The 22,950-nt window shown below is 37.2% G+C and overlaps 3 protein-coding genes across 3 annotated transcripts; all 3 read left to right on the forward strand.

Annotated features, from left to right (window-relative positions):
• Positions 1-2,567: 2,567 nt before the first annotated feature.
• Or5g28 (olfactory receptor family 5 subfamily G member 28) lies at positions 2,568-3,512 on the forward strand. Its single transcript, NM_001001049.1, is given in 1 exon segment — positions 2,568-3,512. A coding segment is annotated over 1 exon segment (945 nt).
• Positions 3,513-7,861: 4,349 nt separating this feature from the next.
• On the forward strand, positions 7,862-8,806 carry Or5g29 (olfactory receptor family 5 subfamily G member 29). Its single transcript, NM_001001050.1, is given in 1 exon segment — positions 7,862-8,806. A coding segment is annotated over 1 exon segment (945 nt).
• Positions 8,807-15,544: 6,738 nt separating this feature from the next.
• Or5g24 (olfactory receptor family 5 subfamily G member 24) lies at positions 15,545-16,489 on the forward strand. Its single transcript, NM_001000286.1, is given in 1 exon segment — positions 15,545-16,489. A coding segment is annotated over 1 exon segment (945 nt).
• Positions 16,490-22,950: the final 6,461 nt, after the last annotated feature.

A 22,950-nucleotide genomic window follows, 5' to 3' on the forward strand; every position in this document is an offset into this window, starting at 1 on the left:
ACAGGAAGGAAGGAAGAAAGGAAAGCAGGAAGGAAGGAAGAAAAGAAGAAGTCTCATTGAATGCCAACAGGGCTGTGATAAATGAAATAGTCAGAAGGTACATTTTTAAAACCACTATGGAAACCTTTGTAGAAGTGGTTCAAAGTGGAAATAGAAATGCCATAAAAATCTAGCCATATCTTAATGGATACATATCTAAAGTAAATGATGAAACTCACATATAAGATCCACCCATGATCTTTATTACAATGCTACTAACAATTACCGAGATAGAATAACATTGTGAGTGTCCATCAACCAACAAATAAGAAAATATTGTTCACACACACAATACAATAGTAGTCATTCATTAAAACCATTAAATTGTTCCATTAATGAAAACACGCGTAGAAGCAAATAATAATCAATATATCCAAATAAAATTTAATTAAAAGTAAAAAAAATAAATCAAAGAGGGATCTCTTGGTAAAGAAAGCTCATGGAGAAACACACACACATGTGCACAACATGCACAATTTTCTCAGAAATGGTTTCTCTGAGATAAGACACATTTATGAAAAAATAACCAAGTATTGCTGAAATTATGTTAATTTTGCCTCTTCGGGTGTATATAAGCCTTTGAGGTTTTAATTCTTTGGGGACCTGACTCTGAACTATTATTTATTTTCAGAATGAGTTACCTGATTGTGTGCAGTACGTGAATCAGGGATTGTCTCTTCATGTCCTTAATGGGAAGTTTATTTTCTTCACTAACTGCCTAGAATCTCTCAAGAGAGGGTTATCACCATGCAAGGTGTTTAATCATTTTTATTCCAGAAAATGGTCATAGCTTTTGAAGCAGTTAAAGGTGATACAGAAAGAAGTCAGTACGTTACAGTTTGGATTATGGTAAGTGTTTGAGTTATGGAAGAGAAACATCAGAATACATCTGAACTTTGAAACTCCACTTTGCAGATTCTTTGAAGGGATTAGGCTTAGGTAGTTTGTTCCCATTGTCATAAGACTAATTCACGGCATGTGTGGAGTTTTCTTAATTGATCCACCTGGATTTTGAAAAATTATACAAGATATTTTGAATATAAATATTCTATGTTGAAAATTTCTAGGAGATTTTAAATATCTCATGGTTTTTCTTCATAAATGAGAACAAAAAGTAGTTAGGTGCATTTGGAATGCTATATAATAATTGACAGAGCCATTCATTTCACGATTTATGCATGCATCAAAACACTACCTTATAAATGCAAATGTAAAACTTTCATTATAATTTACAATATAAATTATCTATTGTAGTAATTGTATTAATAATGCTTTAGAGGAAAGCTAAGACTACATTAGACATGATGGGTGCAAAGATTTCTCTCCATAGAAGATTCAAAGAAACATATTTAAATGAACACATAAATAAAACTTAGATAACTAGTGATTGGCAACAAAATATAAGAGGCAGATACATACTATATTATCCTTTATCTCCACAGAATACATAGCTGTAAATATATGACTAAAACTAGAAACATTCAGTCACATATAAAGATTCTAATGAAAATTGGGATCAGTCTCTGTTACTGCACTGAGGTAGTATTTTGCAAGGAGCCTTGATATTGTAAGAAAAATCACAAATTAAATAGTTTGTCACTATCAAGTATTTAAAATTATATAGTAAGCTAGAAAATTGTGGATAATATATTGCTGAATTTTTGTTTATTCAAGGAGAGACATAATTGATTCTCATAAATAATTTTTATGTAAATTCTTCTATGTAATCATATTGTTCTATAAATCTGAAATGGCTTAGACTTTCTTAACTGAAGTATTCTCTTTAATACTTATCATTTACAGTTATTATTTTTTCTTTTCTTTTCTTTTGGAGCTGGGGACTGAACCCAGAGCCTTGCGCTTGCTAGGCAAGCGCTCTACCACTAAGCTAAATTCCCAACCCCCAGTTACTATTTTACATATGTTATCACTGTAGTTTATTTATCAGCAATGATGAGAGTTTATATAAAATAAATGAAATAATTATGTAACTCAGTAAATCTTAATTTCCACTACAACATTGAGTGTCAGATCTCTTAATGCAGAGGATGAAACTCATATATATCATATTATTAAAGTTATGCATCTTAGTTGAGAAATACCAATCCTCCCTTTCATTTCTTCTCTACTTTACATCTAAGATTATTGATTTTTCATGTCCCTTTTAAAATGGTATCTATCCCATGGCTTATCTACAGTTTTCTTTTTAAAGAAAGACCTTAATGAATGTGAACAATTTCATCTTAAGACACATTTCAAATCCAATTGTATAATTAATATGATGGAATTTAGATCATATGCCTAGACAGTTTTTAGAGTTATAGAATGTAAGCGTATAAAGGCTGAGTTGCCAAATTTTGTTCAGAGTGTTTGTAGAATGACCCAGAAACAGAATTTAGAAATACTGCCAAGTACAAGAATATTGCCCTACTATCTGTTATAAACCTGCTCAAGGCAACTTGTCACTGAATTAAAACATCATTTGTAATGTTGGCGATCCTTTGTCTCATAACAGAACTGAACTGACCATGGAAGAAAAGAATGAGACCACAGTGAGCGAGTTTCTCTTTCTGGGCCTCACGAATCATCTCCATCACAAGATTGTACTTTTCATCATGCTCCTCTTCGTTTATCTTGTTACACTGGGGGGCAACTTGGGTATGATCACTCTAATATGGGTGGACCCCAGGCTACATACACCTATGTACTTTTTTCTTAGTCATTTGTCCTTTGTAGATATGTGTTCCTCTTCTTCTATAGCTCCTAGGATGCTGTGTGATATATTTATAGAGAAAAAAATCATCTCCTTTGTGGGTTGTGCTGTACAGTTATGGTTTGCTGGTCTTTTCGTGGGAACTGAATGTTTCCTCCTTGCCGCCATGGCATATGATCGGTATACGGCCATCTGTAAGCCCTTACTGTATACTCTAATCATGTCCAAAAGAGTCTGTGCACAGTTTGTCTTAGGACCTTATTTTCTGGCTGCTATAAATATCACAACACATACAACATTGACCTTTTGCTTACCATTCTGTGGTCCCAATACCATCAACCATTTCTTCTGTGATATTTCCCCAATGCTTTCCCTGGCATGTGCTGATTCCTCCATCAACAAGATAGTTCTTTTTGTCTTGGATGGAACAATAGGAGTCCTTAGTGGTCTGATCATTATAGTCTCCTATATCTGTATTTTGATGGCTATCTTGAAGATCCAAACCACTGATGGGAGGATGAAAGCCTTCTCTACCTGTTCATCTCACTTGGCAGCTGTCTCCATCCTGTATGGAACTTTGTTCTTCATCTATGTTCGACCTAATACAGATTCTTCACTGAATACCAATAAAGTTATTTCTCTATTTTATACTGTCATGATTCCCATGTTGAACCCCCTGATCTATAGCTTGAGGAACAAGGAAGTGAAAGACGCATTCAGAAGAAAAGTACAAAGGAAACATTTTCCAAGAGTTTGGTAAGGCCAAACTTTACTATGCTATGCCTTAGATGTCAGTGCCAAATATGTACATTAAAAAGACAGATAGAAGGGGCTGGGGATTTAGCTCAGTGGTAGAGTGCTTGCCTAGGAAGCGCAAGGCCCTGGGTTCAGTCCCCAGCTCTGAAAAAAAAAAGAAAAAAAAGAGAGAGAGATTCTTCCAGTTAATAGATTATTTGAAGAAAATGAAGAATTTTCATTATCTTTTACTGCTTGCCTGAGTCTTTCTGATACAATCTGTTGCAAAATTCTATGAAGTTGGGCTGAGAACAAAAATATATAATTTTATAAAATAACATAATATACTTAATGAATAACATATTTATATATAACAAAAATGTACTTGGAAACAAAGGGTATATATATATATATATATATATATATATATATATATAATGGTATCAGTGTCTACTTTTCAATTAGACATAAAGACTAAAAATTTCATGAAACTAAAGCAACGTGAACTTGATTTGGAAGAAAGAGTGCAGGTCTTCAATATCATTCTCAATTTATAATTTCAGCATTTACCTATTTATTTATTTATTTGGGCATGTATGTGCTTTGCCCACATGTAGAGTTCAGAGTTGGTTTTCACGTTCCAAAATGTATGTTCTAGGGACTTAACTCAACTCTTTAGCTTGGTGGAAGATGCATTTACCCATGGAACTGCTTTCCTCATTCAATTAGTGACTTAGAGATTGTTTCAATATTTGTTTTATGGTTATTAGAAGAAGAATGTTGAAATTGACAACTCCAGTTGTGAGACAGTTTATATTTTCTGCCACATCAGTTCCTGACTTCCCATTATTTTGAAGTTTTGTGTTTAGATCTTTGATTTTATAATTATTTAATGTTCATGATAAGTTCATCCATTTGTTATCATAGGCTTGTCTCCTCTATCCTTGGTCAGTTTATTTAATCTAGTACTTACTTGGTCTGATATTAACATAACTCCATGGAGACATTTCATTTTAGAAATGGATGGTCATAGAAGTTTTAAGTGAACTCCCAATGAAATTGGGTGGAAATAAAAGAATTAAAAATCCTCTCTTCTTAATGGGGATGAACTAACATAGTACAACCCATGTCATCTGACTTCACATAGTCTTCTCTCTTATGGACTCTTCTGTCATGAGTAGTTTCTAATTTCTAGTTCTGATCTTACCTCATACTTCTCAGCTTTACCTTTAATTCCAGTTCAGCTAAATTTCACTGGTATTTTTTTCTAGAAGATTCTCTGTTTGGAAGTATTCTCACCCACTTAGCCTTTGTGACCTGCTATCCTTTAGGAGTCAATTAATTGATGTTATTTATTTATTTTTATGTAAAACATTCTGACTTGGAAGTAAGCAAATGATGCTCAGCACTGCTATGCACTTTTCATGTCAGTATCTTCTCCAGTTCTTATCTAGATGACTTTATGAAAATAAACACACAGTTACCCTGTGTTGGACACTATGAATTTATGCCACAGTGAACATCCTGCCATCTAAGTGAGCAACAAATCACTAGAAGAAAGGGCAGACAATATTAGGATCCCATTGAAAGTGACAAAGTATAAATTTTGTCTATGTTATTTCTTCAGAATGAAGAGAGAAAATTACTTTAAGCAAATGACTATTCACTACATTAGTCTCTGCTGATAGAAAATAGGGTCCTCTTATGAGCTCATTGACTCTGTGGGAGGAAGATAGGATAGGAAAGTAGATAGTTGACTATTATAGATGTGTAAGAGGAAAGAAGGGAAGAAATAAAAGAGGTAATAGAGGAGATGAAGGTGCCTATAGATCACATGCACAGGTAAGAACATTTCAAGGGTAAGTATTATGCTGTAATGACTGATTTAAAAAATTAAAGGTAGGAGTTGGGGATTTAGCTCAGTGGTAGAGCGCTTGCCTAGCAAGTGCAAGGCCCTGGGTTCGGTCCCCAGCTCCGAAAAAAAAAAAAAGGAAAAAAAAGTTAAAGATGAACTCTTTGGTTGTGGTTTAGTTCCTGGGAGCTTTGGTTGGTCCGGTTAGTTGACATTGTTCTTTCTATGGGGTTGCGATCGCCTTCACCTTCCCCAACTCTTCTATTGGTGTTCCTGTACGCAGTCCCACGGTTGGCTGGGAGCATCTGCATCTGTATTGGTCAGGTGCTGGCAGAATCTCTCAGGGGACAGCTATACCAGGCTCCTGTCAGCAAGTGCTTCTTGGCATCAGCAATAGTATCTGGGCTTGGTGCAAGCAGATGGGATGGATCCCCAGGTGGGGTAGTCTCTGCATGGCCTTTCTTTCTGTCTCTGCTCCTTTTTTTGTCCCTGCATTTCAGTAGATAGAAGCAATTCTGGTACACGTAGAGGGACCCATAGCTCTAGCTACATATGTAGCAGAGGATTGCCTTATCTCACAGCAATGAGAGGGGACACACACACACACACACACACACACACACACACACCCTAAACCCCAAAACAGATAGTTTCATTAAGAATAAAACATTGTTAGAATGTAACAATGGCCCTGATACTGTTGAAATCATGTTAATTTTGTCCCTTTAGGTGTGAGCTCCTGAGGCTAAGCTCTCTAGGGACCTGGCTTTGAGTTACTGTTAGCTCCAGATGAGACTCTTTATTTCATGCAGTACGTGGGTGAACACTCATCCAGGAATTCTCTCTTTATGATTTTCCCCACCAAGTACTTGGAAGGTCATGCTTTTCAGAAAGGCCATCACCATGTAGGCTGACGAATCTTCCTTTCTTATCCAAGACAATGATCAGTGCCTTTGCAGTGGCAAAAGAAGTTGCAGAAAGGATATTCATAAAGAAGTGAGTGTATTATAGGTTGATCTATAGGAAACTTATGAAATATGGATGAAAAAGACCAGTGTCAGTCTGAATGTTAGAAACACAAAGTCCCATCCATGGATCTGAACACTGGTTCATGCATTTTCTTCTGAAGGATATTGCCTGATTTTTGAAAATTTAGAGTTATTTTCATAACAGTGTATTATAGTTTTGAAAATTACCAAGATATTTTATGTTCTCTTGAATTTTGCTGCAAATATATACATGAGAAGGATAATGTATGATAATTTATCAATGTGCCTTTCCATAATATATATTTAAAAACAATGCATTGTGTTTTAAAAATGTGTATAGTTTTGTCAGTTTTAAATGAATAATTTTTCAATAAACAAGGTACAAAAAGCATTCTAGATCTAACATAAAGGCACAGGCACTGGAAGAACATAAAGATTACATGACATATTTTATGGAAGGCTCAGAATTACTTGCAATAACTAAATAAAAACAAACCAATAAGTGAATAGTCATTGCTTGAAACCTAGGTGCTGTAGGTACTTATGTTTACTCCACACAGTCACTTGAAATGGCATATTTCATGATCATGAACATCAACATTCTACAATGGGCAATAATCTCCCTCCCCTAAATATCAGCTTAATGCTTATGAGTGCTGAAAAATATTTAGTTAGCATTATTCAAATAATTTCAATCACTTTATACTATTGAAACTATTTGAATAATGTAATCATTATCAGCTGTTTGAAAGCGTCATATATTGACCTACAGAAATTATCAATAACTTCAATACTGTATTTCTTTTATTTAAGGAACATAATTTGATTATGTTGCAATTTTATTTTAATAAATTATCCTACATAATTATCTTCTAGGACTTTTAAACATTAGCTCTTTTTTAATATGCCAAAGCTTATCATGAATAAAAGGCATAGTCAATATTTCAAAAATGTTATTGGTTGATTTAAGTATGTCTACATAATAATCTTATGTAAAGTAACAGAAACATTGGGATATAATTTTATATTATTTTAGTTTATTATGTAATTGATTTTTCTGCATAATTTCTATGGCAAATTGCTATCAGCATCAGATTTCTCTATCTGCTAGGTAAGTTTCATGTCCCTTAATGACATCAGCTGTTTTCAAAATCACATCTGTCAAAGACTTTGTACATTTTTTTCTTTTTATGGAGAGATATTTAAGAGCATGAATAGTTATAACTACCTGTAAACATAGTAATTCTCTTTTAAAATGTAATTATATTGAAGAAAATTTAGAACATATAGCTATATAATCTTTGTGGGTAGTTACCAAATCAAGAGAAATCGAGACCATGTACCCAAGATTTTACATCATACTTTCATAGCTGACCACCCACAGAAGCTACAACCTCTTCCATTTCAATAATATTGTCCAATAATCTGTCAGAGCCTCCTTCAGAAAGCCTGTCATTGAATTAATAAATTTGTAGTTGTTAGTGGTTGTAGTAAAAGAATATACTTTTGTTTCACAACAGAACCCAACTTACAATGGAAGAAAAGAATCAGACTATTATAACAGAGTTTCTCTTCCTGGGTCTAACAGATCATCTCCATCAGAAGATTGCACTTTTCATCACACTCCTCTTTGTTTATCTTGTCACACTGGGGGGCAACTTGGGCATGATCACTCTCATATGGGTGGACCCCAGACTGCACACACCTATGTACTTCTTTCTCAGTCACCTGTCATTTGTTGATTTGTGTTCCTCTTCTTCCATAGCTCCTAAGATGCTCTGTGATATCTTTGCAAAGAAAAAAAAGATCTCTTTTATGGGCTGTGCAGCACAGATGTGGTTCTTTGGTTTCTTTGTGGGAACTGAGTGTTTCCTGCTTGCTTCCATGGCATATGATCGGTATACAGCCATTTGCAAGCCCTTGTTGTATACTCTCCTCATGTCTCAGAGGGTATGTGTGCATCTGGTTGTAGGGCCATATGCCTTTGCTATTATAAACATTACAACTCATACAACCTTGACTTTTTGTTTACCATTCTGTGGTTCAAATACTATCAACCATTTCTTCTGTGATGTTTCTCCACTTTTTTCATTGGCATGTGCCGACTCCTGGATTAATAAGGTTGTGCTTTTTGTCTTTTCTGGAGCTATAGGAGTGTTCAGTGGTCTGATAATCATAGTCTCCTATGTTAGCATCTTGATGACAATTTTGAAGATTCAAACTGCTGATGGAAAACGGAAAGCCTTCTCTACATGTTCCTCTCACTTGGCAGCTGTTTCCATCCTATATGGAACTCTTTTCTTTATTTATGTTCGACCCAGTGCTAGTTTTTCCTTGAATATCAACAAAATGATTTCTCTGTTTTATACTGTGGTGATCCCTATGCTGAACCCTCTCATTTATAGCTTGAGGAACAAGGAAGTGAAAGGTGCATTCAGGAGAAAGGTACAAAGGAAGCATTTTTCAGCAGGTATGTGAGGTTGAATTTGGTAGTGCCCTGCCTACCAATGCATATGTATATTTTTAAAAGGACACTGGAGTGGATGAGAGCCTGAAGAAGGAGCCTGGTTCTGTCTCTATACAGTTTATCTGAAACTGGGGCAGTTCTCATTATTTATCTGCCTCTGTCATATTTTCTGTGACATGATTGGCACTGTATAATTATATAGAGGTGGTCTGGGAATGTACATATGAGTATATATTAGAAGATTGCTAGAAATCAATATTGATATGATATTCAATCTTCTGATACTTTTAATTCAAGTATCAAAACTGCTGTTCATGATACTACAAATAAATTCAGAACAAAATTACATGTGGGAGAAAGTGTCTTTACATATGTGTTGTCAGTTAAGTCACATCTATGATATATAAAGAATCATTTCAAATTAAAAACCACCACAGCAAAAGTAGATAACTAGGCAATGAGGAAATAGGCAACTCACGGTAATGAGGACATTCTACTACCTGAGGACCCAGCTATACCACTCCTGGTATATCCAAAAGATGCTCTAACATACAACAAAGACACATGCTCCACTATGTTCATAGCAGCCTTATTCATAATAGCCAGAAGCTGGAAAGAACCCAGATTTCCTTCAGCAGAGGAATGGATTAAAAAAAAATATGGTACATCTACAAAACGGAGTACTACTCAGCAATCAAAAACAATGACTTCCTGAAATTCATAGGCAAATGGAATGAAATAGAAAATACCATCCTGAGTGAGGTAGCCCAATCACAGAAAGACACACATGGTATGCACTCATTTATAAGTGGATGTTAGCCCAAAAGCTTGAATTAGCCAAGATGCAATCCACAGACCACATGAAGCTCAAGAAGGATGACCAAAATGTGCATGCTCATACTACTTCTTAAAAGGGGGAACAAAAATATCCATAGGAGGGGATATGGGAACAAAGTTTAGAGCAGAGACTGAAAGAATGGCCACTCAGAGCCTGCATTTGGAATATATATATATATATATATATATATATATATATATATCAAAACTAGATAAAATTGATGAAGGTAAAAATTGAATGCTCAAAGAGACCGGATGTAGATCTCTCCTGAGAGACACAACCAGAGCATGTCAAATACAGAGGTCAATGCTAGCAGCAAACCACTGAACTGAGAATAGGACCCCTTTGGGGGAATTAGAGGAAGGATTGAAAGAGCTGAAGGGGCTTGCAACCCCATAAGAACAACAATGTCAATGAACCAGAGCTTCCTGGGATTAAACCACTACCCAAAGACTATACATGGACTGACCCAGGGCTCCAACTGCATATGTAGCAGAGAATAGCCTTGTTGGGGCACCAGTGGAAGGGGAAGCCCTTGGTCCTGCCAAGGTTGGTTCCCCAGTGCAGGGGAATGTCGGGGGGTAATGGGGGTGAAAGTGGGGGAATACCCTTATTGGGGAGTGGGAGGGGATAGGGGTCTTATGTACAGGAAATGGGGAAAAGGTAGTACATTTGAAATGTAAATAAAGAAATGTATTCAATAAAAATTATCTTTAATCTTTTTTTTTTAACTCCTTTTGTTATCTTGCTGGTCCCCTGTCCGACAGTTCCTCATCCCATTCTTTCTCCCCTGTTCATCTTACATTCCTTAGAATGCCCAGTGAAGGGGGATGTCAGGGCAGGAAGGTGAGAAGGGGTGGGTAGTTGGGTGAAGGAACACTCTCATAGAAGAAGGAGGAGGGGATGGGATAGGGGTTTTTTGCACAGGGAACTGGGAAAAGGCATAACATTTGAAATGTAAATAAAATTATCCAATAAAAATATAAACAAATAAACAAAAAAGAATGGTGGGGATGTGGAGTTAGGGAACCATTTCTGGTAGGATTGCAGACTTGAACAGTTACCACGGAAATTAGTATGTTGGTTCCCCAGGAAGCCAGGAATAGATCTACCACAAGATCCACCCATTCCACTCTTGGGTATATACTCAAATGGGAGAGGAAGTCTTGGTCCCATGGAGGTTTGATGCCCCAGCGTAGGAGAATCCTGGAGTAGTGGGGTGGGGAGAGAGTGGGTAGGTGGGGAAAGCACCCTCATACAGGCAAAGGAGATGGGGGAGAGGGCAGACGTGGGATGGGGATTGGTGGAGGGGTAACCAGGAAGTGGGATATCATTTGAGAGGTAAATGAATGGAATGATTAATAAATTAAAACAAAATTTAAAAGAGAACTCTATCAGCTACTTCTGAGACACTGGCTCATTCATGCTCATTGCTGCTCCATTTACGATAGAGAGAATTTGGGAATAGCCTTGATATTAATCAAAAGATGAATGAGTAATGCAAATGTAATACATTCACATAATGAAATACCATTTAACTATTAAGAAAATCCAGATTTAAAAAAGACAAATATGTCATGTATTTTCTTATGTGTGCATGTTGGCTATTAAACCTTCTATTAGAATCTGCATAACCACAGAGTTTTGATATAGAGTAAGGTAGTAGGGGACAGATGAAACTTTCCCAAAGAAGGGGAAATAAAATATATGGGTAAATGAGAGGATTAAATGGAGAAGGGAAGGGAAGAGGTGGGTAAGGGAAGAAATTCAATAATGATCATTTGAGGGGGTCATTGGGAAATCTACTATAGTATTAGTTTCTTAAAGTATATACATATGTAAAAGAGTCACCAAAAAGAGGGAGACAAAGCCACAAATAGACATCTTCTGCTGCCAGGTGAAACTTCCAGTGACAGGAAGGGACTACATCTAATGGAAGTATTGGCCAATGGGGCCAAATAGGAACATCTAAACAACTCGGACTATCACCATGACTACTACCTGCTATCCACAAACTTGGAGTAAATATGTATTGTTGAAGACAGTGACTACATCATGCATTGCACGTGGAGGAGTTGAGACTGTGTCTAACTAGAGCCTTCACCACTACTGATTAATGCTCCTGGTAATGGAAAGTACTCTACATGCAACCAGAGGAGAAAGGTATATAGCAAACCAGCCACAAGCCCTACAATCTACAGAAGTTGCCTGTCTGCATGATAGGCTGTGGCAATCGTGGCACAGTAAAACTGTAACAAAAACAGACAAGGAGGCAGAAAGATTGTAAAAGCCAGAGGTGATGAATAATAACACTAAAGATACAGCATCTTCTAGACACAACCGTACTGATGTACATATGAGCTCACAGAGACTACAATATCATGCACAGAGCATGCAGAAGTCCAAGCCAGATGGTCTTCTTGCTCAGTACTAAAGCAAGAAGTAGATTGTTAGCTACTTTTCATAATCAAAAAGCGGTCTCCAATTGGCAAACACTTGTGAAGCAAAAAGGTTTTTTTCAATGGATATATAAGTTAATTTAAGGGGGACCTCTTGATCAGCAGTAGATGGCCAACACCAAACAAACTCGGTGGTGTTTTAGGGAGTATTTTTATCTCATATTGCCTTGTTTGTTCATTTTTAATCTCATTTTGTTTGTTTGTTTGTTTTGTGTTTTTAGACATGGTTTCTCTACATAAGCCTTTGGTTGTCCAGGAACTCATTCTGTAGACCAGCCTTGCCTTGAATTCAGAGATCCACCTTTCTCTGTCTCTTGAGTGGTAGGATTAAAGGCACGTGTCCCCACTGCTCAGCTTCTTACTATTTTTTGTTGTTTTGTTTTGTGCTTGTGTATTATGGCTTCCTCTTTTGAGTTTATATAGATTTTGTGTGTGTATGTGTGTGTATTAGTGCTCATGTGTTTTTAATGCTTTTCCTTTGTTTTGTTTCATTCTGATTGTAGTTTTTATTTGCCTGCTTGTTTTCTAAAGACAGAGAAAGAATATTGATGTTGGATGGCTGGGAGCGAGGACCATCTAGGAGGAAATGAAAGGGGGATTGTGATCAGAACACATTGTGTGAAAACACTATTTTCAATACAATCAGCTAGAAATAGGAACATAATGCAATCATATAAAATTTTGATATGAAATGAAAATGATAATACCCAGAGATTAATTCCCAACATACATATGAATTGAGGCATTAGAGCCTATCTCGTATTACACACATATATGATGCAAATATACTTTCCCAATCTAAAGTTGCTACTTTTCCTATTTTGATGCCATGTTTTGATTTGAAAATCAGGTGGCTTGAATTTATTATTTTAATTTTTAGAATATTAATAGTATTTAGCACTACAAATTTCTGTATGAATGTGATCAAAGAAGCGCAAATGCATAGGTAAAATATGATGCAGTATCTTCACAATTAACATAATCTACTCAAGAACGATTGCAAGTAAAAAGGCACATTTTGACAGTGAAGGTTGGAAGAAGAAATGTGTGCACATGTGAGCATGCATTCTCTCTCTCTCTCTCTCTCTCTCACACACACACACACACATATTCACACACCATTCATACACAATTTCATTAGGAATAACTTTGAGAAAAGATACACTTAACCAATTTTACTTGGTCATAATGTTGATATCTAGTTGATTTTTGTCCCTTCAGATCTAAGCCCTTGAGGTTTAATTTCTTTGGGGACCTGCTTCTAAATAATTGTAAGATCCTGGGATCAGGTGTTCTAATTTTGTGAAGTAAGTAAGCCATTGTTTGGATCAAGTCTTCTCTCCTTGTATCTAGGCCCATCAGGGTATGAGGTTCAGCTTTTGCACCAATTCTCTAGAAAAATCATGCATCTCAGAAGGTTCATTGTCATGAAGGCTGTTTAAATTTCTTCTACATTCTAGAAAATGATCATTGCCTTGAAGTAAATAAAGAAGATGCAGAAAGGATATTCTTAAGGATGTGAGTATATTGCATTTTAGACCATAGATTGGATGTGAGTATATTGCATTTTAGACTATAGATTGTGCTTGAAACACAGGTTGAGGAGAAATAGCAGGTTCAGTTCAAACTTTGAAAACACAAGTACCTCTGTAGTTCCTGCATTTTTTTCACATTGACTAAATCACTGGTATGTGCCACATTTTCTGAACTGATTTGCCTCATTTTTTAATAAGGATGTATATATTCTTGAAAAATTCTACAAGGGTTCAAGTGATCTTAAACACTTTTTTGTATCCTTCACAAGTATGAACAAAATGTGACAAAACAATATATATATACATATATATATAATTAGTATATATTCCCACATTCTCATAGTAATTAGCATGACTGTCCCACAATATATGTGTTTCAAAACACTACATTATACATGGATATGCACAAAACTTTTATTATTAGTCATAATTGCAAAATACACATTTGAAATCTTCCATATATTAAATTGATTTTGTAATTTGGATCTAGGAATTTATATAAGATATTGGGAATCTTGCAATCTTTTAGTTGTTTTAACTCAGTAGATACTTCTTCCATATACAATTTCATTACAAATTTTATCAACATTTGTTAGCTTTGTTGATGTCAGGAAGCAAAATACTGATGTCACTTGCTGACAGCACATTCTTTGGCTATAACTAAGCAGTTGGAGACATTTCTACCACCCCACTACTCACTCAATTTTCTCCATTTTATAATGCTGTTTTAAACATATGTGGCAAGAATTACGTTCTATATTTCTAAGAGCAGAACTTTATTACCATAATCTATTCTAATTTTCTTACTAAACTAATTTGAATATCATTTAAATGTTATTTGATAATCTGAAGGATTTATGTATATTTGATTCATATAGGCATACACGATCCAAAGAGTTCAAGGATACGGCACCTTCAAAGTTTTGCAGTATGTTTGCACAACCTCCTAGACATAAAACTTAAGAGTATTATTTCTCAGTTCAATATTTCCAATCATATGTTACAGAGGTAAGGTAAGGTTATATTAAAAAATTACTGTAGCTTGTAGTGATTATAATTAAATACATTTTACATAGTAAGTTAAAACAGAATAGTTTTTAACTATTCTGAATAGTTTATCATGTCAAACATTATAAAATGTAAGAGAACTTTATATTGCATGGTAGAAAATACTTGATGAGAGGGAAGGCACAGAACCAAAGAATTAAGGGTAAATTCCTGAACTCTGCATAGTATTTTTGCATGGCTGCCTACCTACATCTTGTGCTGGGAACATTATACAGTTCAACAGTGTTGCCAAGTTACCTATAATAGACCTATTGAGGACAATCTGCCACTGATTTCAAATATTACTTGACTGAAGTTGGTAATTCTTATTCTTTTTTAAAATTAATTAATTTGTTTACATACCAGATGCTGCTCTCCCTCCTGATCTCTCCCTCATCAAGTCCTTTTCTTCCTTCCCCCTGCCCTTCTCCTCTGTGAGAATGGGACTCCCCTCCCCCCCGTATCCCCTGACCCTGGCACATCAAGTCTTTGCCAGATTAGGGTTTTCCTCTCTCACTGAGGCCAGATAGGGCAGACATGAAGACTAAGCTACCTGTCTGCTACGTACATGCCAGGGGCCTTTGTTCTTTGGCTCAGTCTCTGAGAACTTCCACGAATCCTGGTTGGTTGACCATGTTAGTCTTCCTGTGGGGTTCCCATCCCCTTCAGGGCCTTCAATCCTTTCTCCAACTCTTCCATAAGTGTACCTGATCTCCATCTAATGTTTGGCTGTGTGTATTTGCTTCTTTTTTGGCCCCCTGCTGGGTGAGGTCTCTCAGAGAATGCTTATTCTAGTTCCTATCATGCCTGTCCTTTTGGGTCCGGGTTACCTTGGTAATTCTTATTCTTTTGATAGATTCTAATTGACCAATGGAAGAAAAGAACCAGACCACAGTACTTGAATTTTTCTTCCTGGGCCTTACAGATTACCTCCATGAGAAGATTGTCCTCTTCATCATGTTTTTCTTTATTTATCTTATCACCCTGGCAGGTAATGTGGGTATGATCAATCTCATATGGGTGGACCCAAGGCTACACACACCTATGTACTTTTTCCTCAGCCAGCTGGCCTTTGTAGATGTGTGCTCTTCTTCTTGTGTAGCTCCCAAGATGCTGTGTGACATTTTTGTGGAGAACAAAGCCATCTCTTTTATGGGCTGTGCAGCACAGATGTGGTTCTTTGGTCTCTTTGTGACAACTGATTGTTTCCTCCTGGCTGCCATGGCATATGATCGGTATACAGCCATCTGTAAGCCCTTACTCTATACTCTCATCATGTCCAAGAAGGTCTGTATTCAGTTTGTCATAGGACCTTATCTTCTAGCTGCTATAAACATCACAACTCATACAACCATGACCTTTCGCTTACCATTCTGTGGTTCAAATACCATCAACCATTTCTTCTGTGATGTTTCCCCGCTGCTTTCATTAGCATGTGCTGACACATGGATTAACAAGGTGGTGCTTTTTGTCATGGCTGGAGTGATAGGAGTTCCAAGTGGCTTGATAATCATCTTCTCCTACATGTGCATCCTGGTGGCTATCTTGAAGATCAAGACTGCTGACGGGAGACAGAAAGCCTTTGCCACATGTTCTTCTCACCTGACAGCTGTCTCAATTCTTTATGGCACTCTTTTCTTCATCTATGTTCGACCTAACGCAAGTACTTCCCTGGATATTAACAAAGTGATCTCTTTATTTTATACTGTGGTGATTCCCATGTTGAATCCCCTTATTTATAGCTTGAGGAACAAAGAAGTGAAAAATGCATTGAAGAGAATATTGGAGAGGAAGAACTTTTTAACAGGTGCTTAAGAGAATTCCCTTTGTGTGAATCCTAAAACGTGGACATAAACTTTATGTTAAAGAACACTGAGATGTGAATCAGAGGCTACATGATGAACCTGGTAATGTAATTTTTATTCTGTTTGAAAAGTTAAGATATTCTTACGTATTTTTATACTCTGTTTTTTTTTTGGGATGTGACATTCCTCGCACAATATAGATGTAGATTGAGAAGCAATACAATTAAATACTAGAAGATAACTTGGGTGAATATTTATAAAAATGCTTGATTATTTTTTATAAAATTTTTATGGAGTATTTGGAAATTTCACATTGTGAGCCCTGATCACACTGATTTCCCAGTCCTCGCAGATATATATCTCCACCTTGTGACCTTTACCCCCCCCAAAAAAAAGAAAAGAAAAAGAAGGAACAGCAGCAGCAGCAGCAGCAGCAGCAGCAGCAGCAGCAGCAGCAGCAGCAGCAGCAGAAGCAGAAGCAGAAGCAGAAGCAGAAGAAGAAGAAGAAGAAGAAGAAGAAGAAGAAGAAGAAGAAGAAGAAGAAGAAGAAGAAGAAGAAGAAGAAGAAGAAAGTCTAATTTGTGTTGCCTATATTACTCTATATACTCACTGGAGGATGCTCAAATTTCCAGTGGCTAACCCTTTGAGAAAAGAGTCCTTGCTCACCCTTATCCTTGCTAGAAGCCATCAATTATAGAGAGCTACATGGCCATGGACATCGAAATGACTCCTGCTTGTAGTAGAACAACAAACTCAGACATGGTGCCTTGCTGCCATAAGACCAAGGATATTCACATGAACCTCTTGCACCATTCAACACAACTCCATTCCTTTGTCTTTCCCAACTCTCCATAAGTTTGTCATAGCAGCATTGGAAACTGAAGTGTGTCACATAGTTTGTTTTTGGCCCAGAGAACTTTAAATGCAAATTTTTATTTCAATACCTCATTGGTCTGGTGCAAGGTCTCTGGTTTCCAGTTTCTGAGGCAACTTATATACTGGACCATCATTGAGACTGGTCTCTGATATCCTGCTGTTGCTCAGAGTGAGGTTGATGTTGGGGTTAGACAGGGCATCTGGTGAGCTGCAGGACACCTCCTTGCCTTGCATATCAGTCGCCTTAAGGCTCACAGGGTTCAACTGTGCTAATAGGCTACAGGTAGTGACTCTGTTTTCTGTCTCCTAGCAGGGCAAACAGCACAGGCTGCAGCCACAGTGGCTCCATGCTGGGAGTGGCAGGCAGGTTTATTGAGGCCCTATTCAGTTTTGACCTGCTTTTGCGGGAGCTCTAGGGCCCTACACTTTCCTGGTTGTTGATTCTAGCAGCCAGCATTATGAGTCACATGGCTCATTGGGCTTTATCTTTGTGCTTGCAGCCCACTGAGTGAAATAGGGCTGTAAACAGTATAGATTCTCAGCACATGGTCCTCCAGCTTATGGTCCAATTTTGTGAGTCCACTTTTTAAAAGCATCTTCCTATATTACTTGCCCCTTTTTTCTTAGTTGTTCTGGAGCTATTGTGGGACCTGAAGACTCTCTTCACAGACCACTCTCCAATTCCCCAACCACCCTATTGTCCTTTAGAGTCTCTAATGGCCTCTCAGACTTCTCTATACTGTTGTGTTGCTGGCAGTTACTGCAATTTTTTTTAGATTGACTATGAATAATTATTAATGTAGAAAGAAAACTCAAAGTTACAAATGATAGGTCAAAGCATGTCAAATAAAATACAATAAAAACAATTCTGCTTGCAAAGTCCATTACTAATAACATTCATAAAGTATCTTTACAGAAATAAACAAAAGGTTAAAAATAGTTAACTTGGAAAATAAAAGAGTAGACAATGAACAGAAATGAGAGTAAAAAAAAAATCATTCAATACACGAGAGAAAGTCTTGTTCATTTTATTTTACTTTCTGTCTTTCTGTTTTTGGTTCTTTTTTCTTTTTTTATGTCTGTCTATCTATCTATCTATCTATCTATCTATCTATCTATCTATCTATCTATCTATCTATCTATCTATCTACATCTCAAATGCTGCTCCCCTTCTCAGATCTTCCTACACACGGGCCATGCCTCCATACCCCCATATCCCTGTACTTCTCCTCTGAGAGGGTGGGGCTCCCTAGGTATCCTCCTGACCCTGGCCTATCAATTCTTTGCCAGATTAGGCACTTCCTCGCTCACTAAGACCAGACAAAGCTGCCATGGAGGCAGAGCTGCATGTTTGATACATATGTACTGGGGGCCTCCTTCTCATCTGAGTAAGATTTTTGGTTGGTGGCTCAGACTTTGAGAGCTCCCATGGGTCCTTGTTAGTTGACTCTGTTTGTCTCCCTGTGGGATTCTTATCCCCTTCAGGACTTTCTATCCTTCTCTCAATTCTTTTTTAAGAGTCCTGACCTTTGTCCAATGTTTGGCTGTGGTATATGCATCTGTTTCAGTCCTCTGCTGGGTAGAACAGTTATACTAGGCACCTGTCTGCAAGGACAACAGAGTATCATTAATGGGGTCAAGAGTTGGTGCTTGCCCAGGGGATGGGATTTAAGTTGGGTCAGATATTGATTAGCCATTCCTTCAGTCTCCACTCTACACCTGCATTTCTTTTGGAAGGGACAAATTTTGGTTCAAAAGTTTTATGGGTGGGTGGATTGGTGTCCTTATCCCTCCACTCAGGGTACTGCCTGACTACAGGACTTGGTCTCTTCAGGTTCCATGTCCCCACTGTTAGGCATCTAAACTAATGTATTGACTCCTGGGAGCCTCCGATATCCCAGATCTCTGAGACATCCTTAGATTCCTCACAAGCTGCAGATTTCAATTCATCCTGACCTACTGGGCCTCTATCTCTCACCACACCTGATCCTGCCTCTTCATTCTCCTCTCCACCTTTATCTTCTATGACTATTTTGTTTCTCCCTTTAAAGTGTGGTTCAAGCATCCTTCCTTGGGCTTTCCTTTTTATTTAACTTCTTTGTGTCTCTGGGGTGTACCATGGGTATTCTGTACTTTATGGCTAATAGCCACTTCTCTGTGAGTACATATCATGCATGTCTTTTTGGGTCTGGGTTACCTCGCTCAAGATGATATTTTCTAGTTCTTTCTATTTGCCTGCAAAACTCACAATGCCCCTGTTTTTAATAGAATAGTATTCCATTGTGTAGATGTATCATACTTTCTGTATCCATTATCCAGTTGAGGGACATCTGAGATGTTTCCAGTTCCTGGCTTTTATGAATAAAGCTTCTATGAGACAGTGGAGCACATGTCCTTGTGACATGATGGAACATCTTTTGGGTATATGCCCAGGAGATGTATAGCTGGGTCCTCAGGTAGAACTGTTTCCAATTTTCTGAGAAAACATAAGATTTATTGCCAGAGTGGTTGCACAAGTTTGCAATCCCACCAGCAATGGAGGAGTGTTCTCCTTGCTCCACATCTTCTACAGCATGTGTTATCCATTGAGTTTTTGATCTCAACTGTAGTAAGATGGAATTTCAGGGTCATTTTAATCTCCATTTCCTTGATGATTAAAGATGTTGAGCATTTCTTTAAGTGTTTCTTGGCCAATCGAGATTCCTCTGTTGAGAATTCTGTTTTGTCCTATTTTTCATTCTTTAATCCTTTTTTACAGTCCAGACTTCATCTCCCTCTTGATCTATCCCCCAACCACTCCTCATCCAATACCTTCTCTCCCACCCCTGTCTCCAAGAGGATGTCCCCACCACCCCACCTCCACCCAGCGAGGCCTCCCCACTCCCTGGAGCCTCAAGTCTCTCCAGGGTTAGGTGCATCTTCTCTCACTGAGGCCAGACCAAGGCCTCATATCAACTGGTATATGCATTTATTAATTAGGTTATCTAGCTTGGTGGAGTTTAACTTCTTGAGTTCTTTATATATATGTTAGCTTTCTGTTGGATATAGGGTGAGTGAAAATCTTTTCTCAATCTGTAAGCTGCTATTTTGTCCTGTTGACAGTGTCCTTTGCCTGACAGAAGCTTTTGAATTTCATGAGGTCCCATTTATTAATTGTTAATTTTAGGGCCTGAGCCTTTGGTGTTCTTTTCAGGAAATTGTCTCCTATATCAATGTGTTTGAGGTGATTTCCGACTTTCTCTTCTATTAGATTTAGTGTATATGGTTTTATGTTGAGATTCTTGTTCCACTTGGATTGGTGTTTTCTGCAGGGTGATAAATGTGACTCTATTTTCATTCTTCTACATATAGGCATCCAGTTAAACAAACACTGTTTGTTGAAGATGCTTTCTTTTTTTTTTTCATTTTATGTTTTTGCCTTTGCCAACAATCAACTGTTCATATGAGTTTGGGTTTATTTCTTGTTCTTTTTTTCCTATTAATCAACCTGTCTGTTTCTGTATCAATACCATGCAGATGTTATCAGTATTGTTCTGTAGTACAGCTTGAGGTCAGGGATGGTGAAGATTTTTTATTGCTCAGAATTGTTTTGGTTATCCTGTGGCTTTTTTTTTATTCTTTTCCCTATGAATTTGAAAAATTTTTTTAAGGTCTATAAAAATTCTGTTGGAATTTTGATGGGGATTATAGTGAATCTGTAGATTGCTTTTGGTAAGATAGACATTTTCACGATGTTGGTTCTACTGATCCATGAGCATGAGAGATCTTTCCATTTTCTGAGAGTGGGCAGTCTTGTCTTATTCCTGATTTTAGTGGGATTGCTTCAAGTTTCTCTACATTTAATTTGATTTTTTGCCTTGTTGTTCATTGTTTTTATTATTTTACACATGTGCCTTGTATTCCCAATCTTTCCAAGACTTTTAACATAAAGAAGAGTTGAATTCTGTGAGTTATATATAGTGGGTCACATTGATGGATTTTCATATATTGAACCATCCCTGCATCCCTGAAATGAAGCCTACTTGATAATGGTGAATGAGATTTTTGATGAATAAACTCACATAAGTTCATATGCAGATTCACAAATGCATATTTATACATTTCCATTCAACCAGTTGATTCCAGCTTGCATGTATTTTCACAGTTAATGCTTACACACACATCCATATTTACATATGCATATAGAGCAAAAGATCAAGCACCAGTGCAGAAAGTACTCACTCATTCTGGATGAAGAATGAGCTCCAATCTTTATTGCATAGAGAAAGAAAAAGATTCTATCCTTTTAATGCTAAATGAATTAAACCTAAGTTTGTAAGAAAAATCTTTGCTCCTTTTTTCCTTTGTTCCGTTGTAAGCCTGCTTTGTAACTGAGAAAGGTCCTGTTCTGTCCCATAGTAAGAAGCCTGTCTTGCTACTTCTGCTCTCTGTAGCTTCTTTTTATCCTCTTTTTCTCTGCATTCTGTATATTGCTCTCTTAGTTTTTCATGTTGACTATAGTTTCTAAGTTATTCCACTCTGCTCTCTCCTTCTAATCAAATTATAAACCGAAACAGACGTTTACAGCAGAGAATGTTTACATGCATATCCATTAGGAGTAATTATCTGGCTAAACAATCATCACCTGTCACAGCTCCACAGGTTCACTGAAGGTTTCAAACTATAACTAAGTTATTAGTGAAGTTTTATATAAAGATAAATTCAGTCAATATTTTATCTTCTATCCTAGTACCTATAATAAATCATTAGTTCCATTTATATGACCTTTGGTTAATTGTTTTATAACCTCTTGGAATGTGCTCTGTCTGATTACTAAGAGCAATTAACTGGTGACACATGGGAGACTGGCAGAGTTCTCATTGCAATTTTGATTATCAGAAAAGGATAGCAGTCCCACTATAAAAGAGCTTAATAATCATTGATACAGTTTAGGAATTGTTATTGGATCATCATTAAGATTTAAGAAATCATCTATTTGTCTATATAGCCTCACTACATCTTCTTGGATCTGCAGAGATCTGCTTCAAAGGTGTGGGCTAATACCTAGTGATTGTTATATATGTTTTTTTTTTTCAAACATCCCAAAGCAACATTTCTTTTTGGTTGTTTGTCCCGCGCTATTGTCTCGCCAGCAAGAACACACGTGGACACACGAATCCTTCTGCAGCAAAACGTTTATTTTATCTTAAAGAGAGGGGACTGGGGCGCCAGCATGGAGCGGCTTATATACACCCTAGCGCGGCGCATCCACACCTGATTGGTCGCTTACCCATGATAGGCACGCCCCGGAGTGGGCAAAGACCTGGCACGAAGACACTCTTGCACATGTGCACACAGTTAACTTCCTGAAAGGAAGTCGGGCTGGCGCGGTGGAAGCCAGCGCCATGTTGTAATGGCAAATGCTATCCCGGCTTTCCACGTGGGGCGCAGTGGAAGCCAGTGCCATCTTGTGGTGGCGAATGTTATTGCGGCTCTCCACAGTTGTTCTTTTGTTTATTTTTTTATTGGATATTTCTTCATTTACATTTCAAATGTTATTTCCTTTCCCAGTTTCCTGTCCATAAGCCCCCTATGCCCCCTCCTCTCCTTCTAAAA

The sequence above is a fragment of the Rattus norvegicus genome, chromosome 3 (genome assembly GCF_021556685.1).
Source record: "Rattus norvegicus strain SHRSP/BbbUtx chromosome 3, alternate assembly SHRSP_T2T, whole genome shotgun sequence".
In the NCBI taxonomy this organism is placed as follows: Eukaryota; Metazoa; Chordata; class Mammalia; order Rodentia; family Muridae; genus Rattus; species Rattus norvegicus.